Source organism: Octopus bimaculoides, chromosome 16 (assembly GCF_001194135.2).
Source record: "Octopus bimaculoides isolate UCB-OBI-ISO-001 chromosome 16, ASM119413v2, whole genome shotgun sequence".
Lineage (NCBI taxonomy): Eukaryota > Metazoa > Mollusca > Cephalopoda > Octopoda > Octopodidae > Octopus > Octopus bimaculoides.
In genome coordinates, this window is record NC_068996.1 from 20589846 (window position 1) to 20600072 (window position 10227).

The 10227-nt window shown below is 35.9% G+C and overlaps 1 protein-coding gene across 3 annotated transcripts in view; it reads right to left on the bottom strand.

The window, feature by feature from the left end:
• Positions 1 to 712: 712 nt before the first annotated feature.
• The window catches only part of LOC106882986 (protein HIRA), a 77407-nt gene continuing 67892 nt past the window's right edge, over positions 713 to 10227 (bottom strand). For all 3 annotated transcript variants that reach the window (XM_052973562.1, XM_052973561.1, XM_052973564.1), the window contains 4 exons: positions 8749 to 8807; positions 5374 to 5476; positions 1797 to 1919; positions 713 to 1031 (listed from right to left, as the gene is read on the bottom strand). In XM_052973562.1, coding sequence (XP_052829522.1) covers positions 728 to 1031; positions 1797 to 1919; positions 5374 to 5476; positions 8749 to 8807 — 589 coding nt within the window. In that variant the 3' untranslated portion in view covers positions 713 to 727. The remainder of the gene's footprint in view (positions 1032 to 1796; positions 1920 to 5373; positions 5477 to 8748; positions 8808 to 10227) is intronic.

Below are 10227 nucleotides of genomic sequence, written 5' to 3' on the forward strand. Positions count from 1 at the left end.
CGCTCCACAGAGTGGACTCAGTGCTTTTTAGGTGGCACTGACAGAGCCGATGTTAGTTTTGGCAAGATTTTTACACCTGGATTCCCTTTCAGATGCCAACCATATTAGTGTGGACTGGATGCTTTTAATGGACGTTAAATGATGATGATATATGATTTTATTTGAACAAATCAACCCTAGTACATATTTTTTATTCTACTGGTCTCTTTTACCCAACTGTTAAATTACAGGAATGTAAACAAATCAATACAGGTTGCCCAGAAGTGGTGGGGACCAAATACAGGCACAAACATATGCACATACGACAGGCTTCCACAGTTTCTGTCTGCCAAATTCACTCGCAAGGCGTTGGTTGGCTTGGGGGATATAATAAAATACAGTTCAACAAGCTACTGTGCAGTGGACTAAACCTGAAAGAATGTGGTCACAATATGAGCCTAACTATGAGAAGTAAAAAAAACAAACCCCACATGGCTCTGGGTTCAGTCCCACTGCGTGGCACCTTGGGCAAGTGTCTTCTTCTATAATCTCGGGCCAACCAAAGCCTTCAAACTGAAATAAGCCCGTCGTATAATGTATATATATGTGTGGCTATGTCCCCCCCCACCTTTGCTCGACAACCAGCATTAGTGTGTTTATGTCCTTGTAACTTAGTGGTTCGGCAAAAGAGACCAATAGAATAAGTACCAGGCTTTAAAAAAATAAATCCTGGGGTTGATTTGTTCCACTAAAACCCTTCAAGGCAGTGCTCCAGCATGGCCGCAGACAAATGACTGAAACAAGTAAAAGAAAATAAAAAAGTAAAATTAAACAAACAAACGTAATGAAACTGAAATTTACCTTCTTGTGCCAAATATCTGACATAGGTCAGAAGCCAAAACCGATATTCTGAACCTGACTGCAATGCTAGACATGCTGCTAACTGGTTGCATAAGTGAGTTAATGTAGCACACTGCTGCACATTTGCACCAGATGATCCACTTGATGAAGGCATCGATGACTGATACATACGTGTAGCCTGAGTACCGGATCTGAAAAAGTAAAACAGCTCACTGTTTACAAGACATTTTTTTTGTTTACTTTCTTATTTTTCATTCTAAAACTCCTTCAAATATTAGACCAGAATATGGAGGTGAGATAATTTTACTTTCACATTACTTTAGTAAAAATAGACACAATAACTGGACTGTTGACTACAGGGTCTGAAGTTCAAACCTTAATATTGATATTGCAATGAACATAAATCCCCTTCAAACTAATCTACGAAACTGAATAAAAAGTATCTAATCTCTATATTTAGCAGGGTGAAGGACAACTGTTTAAACATATGTCACACACAAAAATGGAAAATAGCAAAAAACTTGCAGATGAAATGGTTCTATTTAATAACTACGAAACTGAATAAAAAGTATCTAATCTCTATATTTAGCAGGGTGAAGGACAACTGTTTAAACATATGTCACACACAAAAATGGAAAATAGCAAAAACCTTGCAGATGAAATGGTTCTATTTAATAAAATTGTCATTTATTTAGAATAAGGACAAATACAATAAATAATCAAATGAAGGGATTTCTAATAAAAAGAGGGCCCTTCTCTGTAGCACTACAAGGGAATAAGTTATAAAGAATTAATCTAATATTTTAGATAAATAGAAAATAGATTGATTGGAATAGTAAAAAGTGAAAAAAAAAAAAAAAAAGAAAGAAAAAAGATTGAAATCAATTTGGATTTCTGTTTTTGGTCCAAAACAAATTTTGTTAAAGAAGGTTATAATAAATCTATGAGTCTATTACCGTTCTTGTGTTGACTGTAATGAAGACAAGGCACCATCCGAAGAAATTGTTTCAAAGGCTGGTGTGCAATTATAATGATCAGAATGTCGTTGTAAAGGATCAACTTTACTAGTAATCCAAACCCTGAAATGAAAGATATAATAAAATTATTAAACCTTTCAGAAAGATAAACCTATCATGTCTTTCATCTCAATAAGAACCAAATTAATTGAACACAGCATAATTATGACCAAGTAGTATGAGTAGTTAAACAAAATAACAAATTATTTTCTTTAATTAAATGTGTTCATTAACTCTGGAGTTAATTGCTGCATGTTGAAAGATTTTTAACTTTAAACATATTAATATTTCTCACAACAAATCACAGTTGTATTTTATGGAACATTCACTTTAAATGATTTATATATATCACAACTGTCTGATGAGAGGGAATATGAAACTGAGTAACAATCTTGTGATAATTTTGCAGCTTTAATAAATTGTACATTACTCTACCTTTGGTATTCGAGTACTATTTTTCACACCTTGTGTGTGTGTGTGTGTGTATATATATATCATCATCGTTTAACGTCTGCTTTCCATGCTGGCATGGGTTGGACAGTTTGACTGAGGACTGGCAAGCCAGAAGGCTGCACCAGGCTCCAATCTGATCTGGTAAAGTTTCTACAGCTGGATACCCTTCCTAATGCCAACTACTCCAAAAGTGTAGTGGGTGCTTTTACATGCCACTAGCACAAGGGCCAGTCAGCAGTACTGGCAACGGCCACACTCAAATGGTGTTTTTATATGCCACCTGCACAGGGACCAGTCCAGTGGCACTGGCAATGACCATACTCGAATGTTGTTTTTCACGTGCCACCGACACAGGTGCTAGTAAGGCAACGCTGGAAACGATCACGCTCGAATGGTGCTTTTAACATTCCACTGGGATGAGCAGTAGAAGGATATAATCATATTCTGTTCTTGATATTTTGAGGAAATCTCTATGTAGCAACTGGCTAGAAATAGCCAAATCTCTTTGGCTATTTCTAGCCAGTATAATTGTTACATAGAGATTTCTCCCTAAAATCACATACCACCATAAAAGAATACAGAATAATAATGAGTTGGATAAAAGGAAGGCAAATCTACACTTGAATAAGTTGACAGAATAATCACATCTGGAACATATTTTTGATTTAGTTGAATCAATGATGAGGAGGAGAGCCTAAACATTAACTTGGCTACATTTCAACCCACAGTAGGTATCCCTATAGAGCTTTGTACAATAGATACAAATACATATTTTTTGCTTTATCATTTTCACGTCAAAATTAATTTTTTCCATGGGAAATTATATACCATTTGAAAGCTTTGGATGTGAACTTTTCTCTCATATAGTTTTAATTAAAATTCGACACTTACATATCATGCCAGGGGCCCTCAAACACCCTGGTATTTTCACAAATTTTCCAAGTTTGTCCTGTTTTCTTTCTTTTCTGTCTGCTGAATGGTAGCTGTCGTTTTAATTCAATGCACTCAAGTGCCATAACTCAAGTTTTGTTCAAAATTATATATGCATATAGGTGAATGTTAGAGCTTTATTTTGATATAAAACTCAATGTGTGTGTGTGTGTGTGTGGGGTTTAGATCAGATAAGTGTTATGAAATATAAAAGTGAAAATCTCATTGTTAATTATCACTTAGAAAGGAACAAAATTTCTTGAAGATTTTTATACCATAAGAAAACAAATTTCTTACTAAATCATCATGGACATTGCTGATTCAGGCCAAGGTATGGCAAAAAAGCACAAAGTGAAAAAAGAGAGTGGTACACTGACACTTATTGCATATCATTTACACATATTGATGCCACTTGTCACACTGATGGATTCTCACTTGGTGAATTCAAGGATTCAAAAATTGATTTTGATCCAGAATTTCAAGAAATGGGCAAATTAATTGGTAAGTAAACATATTTCTTTGAGAATTTTGCACTAAATTGAGTTAAATTGGGCCTCTCCAAAATTAGCATGTAATCGTCATATTGATAATATAGTTTATTCCTTTTCAATTTGTATCAAGCAATGTATGAATTTTATCTTGTACAAGTGAATTTTGTATTTCTTAAAGAAATATTTGTGCCTATTTTTGCCAATAAAAATTATATTGTGCAATTTACATTATTTTGTAAGCTATTAAAAGTCCAATGTGATTTTTAAAAATTTCTTTCCCCGATTTTGAATACAGTCAGATATTTTTGTCATAATGTTTACATTTTCACAAGTGCTGAATTTCACATTTATATTTCGTAATGATTATCTGACCTACCACCATTGAGATCATCATCATCATCATCATCGTTTAACGTCCGCTTTCCATGCTAGCATGGGTTGGACGATTTGACTGAGGACTGGTGAAACCGGATGGCAACACCAGGCTCCAGTCTGATTTGGCAGAGTTTCTACAGCTGGATGCCCTTCCTAACGCCAACCACTCAGAGAGTGTAGTGGGTGCTTTTACGTGTCACCCGCACGAAAACGGCCACGCTCGAAATGGTGTCTTTTATGTGCCACCTGCACAAGCCAGTCCAGGGGCACTGGCAACGATCTCGCTCGAAAATCCTACAGGAGCCAGTCAGGCGGTACTGGCAACGGCCACGCTTAAAATGGTGCATCTCATGTGCCACCCGCACAAGAACCAGTCCAGGGGCACTGGCAACGATCTTACTTGGCTTGCCGGGTCTTCTCACGCACAGCACATCAAAATAAACTCTAAAAACAATTCTCTACCTGTGTGTATGATTATCAAAAGAATTTGAGTTATAGCATTCAAGCGCATTGAAGTAGATCAAGGGCTACAGTTCAAAAGTCAGAATACTTTGTGAATGGGTGGAAATACCAGGGTGTTTGAGGGACCCTGACAGCTAAGTTTAAACAATAAAACTATAGATTAAAACTATATGAGAACAAAGTTCACATCCAAGTTATGTGTACTTTTCCAAAGAAGATAAGTATTTTGTCATGAAAATGATGTACCAAAAAATGGGTTTTTGTGTGTTCAAACTGAGTTCTCCAAGGATACATTTTATGATTTTTAAAAAATTCCTCATATGCATTACAGTACCAGCAGTCTTCTCTCTTACACACTACATCTAATGAACCATATACCCAGAACATTCATAATTCAAATATATACAGGCATGTGGTAAGAAGCTTGCTTCCCAACCACATGGTTCCGGGTTCAGTCCCACTGCATGACACCTTGGGCAAGTGTCTTCTGCTATAGTCTAGAGCTGACCAAAGCCTTGTGAGTGGATTTGATAGACAGAAACTAAAAGAAGCCCGTTGTATATTTATATATATAAAATGTTTGTGTGTCTGTGTTTGTCTCCACCACCATTGCTTGACAACCAATGTTGGTGTGTTGAAGTTCCTGAAACTTAGTGGTTCAGCAAAAGGCACCCATAGAAAAAGTACTAGGCTTACAAAGAATAATTCCTGGGGTCAATTTGTTTGACTAAAGGCGGTGCTCTAGTCAAATGACTGAAACAAGTAAAACAAAATAAAAATACAGCCAGTCAAACTTTAATATTTACCAGCTTCCAAATTCAGAAGAGAATGTATATGTTCGGTTGTTGGATAGAGAAATTATTGGTATCCCTTTTTGACTGACTTGGGCTTTTTCAATGAGATCCATTTCTGAAATGGTAAGAATGTAGAATATATAGAAAACATAAAATCAATACAGAAATAACATTTCCAAACATATAAAAATGATTATAATATGCAGATAGGGAGAGAAGAAGGTTTGGTAATAGGGGATCCTTAGAAATAGTAGACAGTTTCCATTACTTAGGTGACCAAGTTAGCAGTGATGGAAGTTTTTCTGAAAGCATAGCCACTAGAATAAGAATAGGCTGGGCAAAGTTCAGGGAGCCTTTACCTTTCTTTGTTAGTAACAAAGGGCCTCTCCCTCAGAGTGAAAGGCAGTTTGCATGATGCCTGAGTACAAACAGTTATGCTACATGACAGTAAGACATGGGCTGTGACTGCTGAGGACATATAAAAGCTTGAAAGTAATGAAGCCAGTATGCTCCACTGGATAGGTAATGTCAAAGTGTAAGTGATTTGAGAGGAAAACTGGGTATATGGGACATCAGATATAGTGTGCAAAAGAGAAGACTACACTGGTACAGTCATGCAATACATAAGAATGATGGCAGTTGCATCAAGAAGTGCTGGGCTCTAATTGAAGAGGGGATGTGGGGAAGGAGTAGACCCAGGAAGACGTGGGACAAAGTGGTGAGAAAGGATCTTCAGATGGGCCTCGCAAAGGGGATGACAAGGGACCTAGACTTCTGAGGTTTTTCTGTGCTTGAAAAGACACGTCAAGCTAAGTAAATATGTAGTCATCCTTGCATCCCTCTTCAGCTGGGCATTCCTAATCTTGTGGGCTCATGTATGCCAGTACCAAATAAAAAACACCCTAGACACACTGTAAAGTGGTTGGCATTAGGAAGGGCACCAACTATAGAAACTATGTCCAAAGTAGACATGGGGTTCAGCTAGCTCTCCAGCTGGCCAGCTCCTGTCAAACTTCCCAACCCACGTCAGCATGGAAAGCAGGCATTGAATGATGATGATGGTGATGATAATAAATAGAATTAAAAACATGAGAACATATACATTAGTATTTTTCATCAGTAGAATTTACAGAGTGACTCAAGGGCTGATAGTTTTGTGAATGGCACTTATCAAATTGTGTGCATGTGTGTGTGTATATACACACACACACACAACTATATCTATCATGTCACAGGCCCTCAATTCCTGAAGGGGCCATGAGGGTGTTATCAAGATATGGCATGTCTTGGGCATTGATCTAGACCTTGCCGAGCCTGATCTCTGTCAATGTCTTCCAGGAAAATAGAGAAACATATAGAGAAGAGAAGAATACTGACCCCAACAAGATTAATATTTTATTGGCTCCAAAAAGATTGAAGTGCAAAGTGGCCCATGGCAGTATTTGAACTCAGACTGCAGGGAGCGAGAATAAATACAGCAAGACAATTTATCTGATGCTCTAATGACTTGGCAATTCACTTTATTAGTTATTTGGAACATAAGGTTTTATATCAGATACAGGGAACCTGCTGAGAACTATGCTACCACCATGGGAGAGCCACTTTCACTACCTTTCAACTTATATTGGTATCAGAACATTACAGAAAGTTTGAGGTACAAAAGGGTTTTTTAATTTTTTTTATTAACATCATCACCTAACTACCATTTTCCAAGCTGGCATAGGTTGGATGGCTCGACACGAACTGGCAGGACTAGGCTTCTAAAGAATAAATCCTGGGGTCGATTTGCTCGACTAAAGGCGGTGCTCCAGCATAGCCACAGTCAAAAGACTGAAACAAGTAAAATAAAAGAAAAGATAGGAAACTGAACCCTGTTATTACCTGCTGCACCTTCCACCCTCACAAATATCGGAGGGAATTTAGCAAGAAAAGTCACAAGAAAACTATCAACAAACTAATGATGTAATGTCTGTTTCACTGTTTAAAATAAATATATGATTTTGTTCACACGGTTGTGTAGTAAAAAGTTTGTTTCCCAACTACATGGTTCTGGGTTCAGTCCCACTATGTGGTATATCAGACAAATGCCTTCTACTATAAGCTTCAAGTTGTCCAAAACTTTGTGAGTATATTTGGTAGGCAGAAACTGAAAGAAGCTCTTCGAGTGTGCATACGTCTGTGTTTTTCTTTGTTTGTCCCCACCACCACTTGACTATGAGTGTTGGTATGTTTATGTCCCCATAATTTAGCAGCTCGACCTAAGACACTGATAGAATAAAAAAAAAAAAAAGTACTGCAACCGATTTGTTCAACTGAAACCCTTTACAGCAGTGCCCCAGCATGGCCACAGACCAATGACTGAAACAAGTTAAAGATAAAGATTAGCTGTAATGTCATTATATATAAATGTTATCATGGTGCTCATGGTATTTCAATCAAATGTGAAATCCTTTTCACGGAATTCATTCTTATTCACTCTGAAAAACCCTTCATTTCTCCGACTATGTGATAAAAATAAATTTAGTCAATTACATAAAACAATCATATTATATTACGGAGATGTATTTGCATAGCAAGTGATCTGATTTGAGATCGTGTGCTGAAACAAAAACAATTGCAGCGTGGAAGGTGTTTATAAGACATTTAAAAACACAAAAACTGTTAGATTCACTTCCACATTTAAATTTAATTTGTCAAAATATTTTCATTGCTTTGAAACCACAACCTGTTTACTGACAAAATTCCGTGCTAATATTATAAAACTATAATTTAACATTAAATTAAATTATATTTAACATTTAAGTGATGCAATTTGTAAATATGTCACCGTGACCTATTTAAATAAAACAGTTTTAAATAGAAATATTACATTTCTAATTAATAATATTGAAAAAAAAGGAAGATTTGTTTTTTGTTTTCTTTTATTAAAATTTGAAGTTTTACGTGGAATCTTACGGTTTTTCTCTTACTTTCTACAAGTTATAGGAAACCTTGAGCAGCAAATTATGAGACCGCCACCTCTCAATACACACACAGAGCATATCTACAATTTGAAGTGCTGAGTTTACCTATATGGCATTCTTTAAAAATGGAATACAGTTTCTCCATTGTTTTTATTTAAAATCTTAAATAAAATGCAATTTTGTTCACAAACGTGAAATGTCATTAATAGCATTTAAATGCGATATTTTCTTTTACTAGCCATTAATTTCTCATCATCTCATTCACAACTCTACAGTTGGTTGTTTCAAAACCCTGATAGGTAATGGAATGATGGGAATTATATACAACTGATATTAAAATGAAATTAGTAGGTGGGTGAGGCTGACAGGGTAATTAGAATACAAAACTCAACAAGCAAAAAACTACGAAAAAAATATCCCTTACCATTCATGATAATGTTAAGATTTTCATTACTGATTACAGAACATTTTTGAGAGAGATTCCTGTAAAAAAATTAATATAATGATAATGATGTAAACTGCATGTGCATCATTCATTCATTCACACACACACACAAATAAAGGAAAAAACAGTTTGAATACACAGGAGGAAACTGCAAGATGCATGATTGGGTGGGGGGGGACATAGTTGTGTCTAAGTGTACATTTGTGAGAGGATGTGTATGTGTGTGTGATTGTTTGGTTGGTAGTGTGAAAGTTTGTATTTGTGGACTATGTGAGTGTATAAATGCATACATGTGCATGGCAATGAAACATAGAGCATAGAGTGAAAAAGAAAAAGTCAAGTAAAAAAACACTTTCACAACCATATTTTTCCTTCGCAGGTAATATTTCAGATGTTCTATTCAAATTTCACTAATTTTGGACAGCCTTGATAATGTGCTAACATATATTTTTGAGGATATTAATATCAATTTTAATATTTTATATAAACATATATATGTATATGATGATGCAATAGAAACAATTGTCGGTTTTATAAGGTGAGATCTATAACAAAGATATAATTTTCTCTAAATGTATTTTTGTTGTTAAATACTCTTAATTTCTTGAAACTCTGCAACAAGATATTTGGACCTACTATGTATAAAATTGAAAATGAAAAACATTTTCATCAGTTAATATTCTTTTATTTCCAGAAAGGTAAAAACGCTGCACAAATAGCAAAAGAGATATGTGCTGTTTATGGAGATGGTGTCATAGCTGAAAGTACTGTTTGTAATTTTGAAAATTTTGACCTGGAAGATTGTGAATGTTCTTGGCAGGCCTACAGTGGTTGATAATGAACAAATCGAGACTTTAATAAAAAATAATCCGTGTCGCACAATGTGAGACATTGTGGAGATTCTCTACGTATGTCATGTGAGCGTTAAAAACACTCAGCAACATGAATTGCAATGATGTTTGGGTGCCTCATAACTTAACAGGAAAAAAACTTAAAGCACATTTCTATTTGTGATTCTCTGCTTAGATGAAACAAAAATGATCTATTTTTGAAAAGAATGATCACATATAATGATAAATGGATTATTTACAGCATAAAACAAAAAAAAAAAGGTCCTGGGGGAAAATAAGACAAACCACCATCACTCTCTCCAAAAGCTGGTTTATATCCGAAGAAGGTGATGCTCAGTAATCTGGTGGGACTGGAGGGGCATTGCATATTCTGAGCTACTTCCACAAAATCAGACGTTAAATTCGGACTATTATTGTTCCCAATTAGACCGATTAAAGAATTGGCCAACTGAAAGGGTGTAGTCTTACATCAGGACAATGCCAGACTGCATGTTTCTTTGTAGACCCAGCAGAAATGTGTGCAGCTTCGGTGGGATGTCCTACCCCCACCCACTGTACTCACCTGATCTTTGCACCTTCAGATTATCATTTATTCTGATCCTTGCAA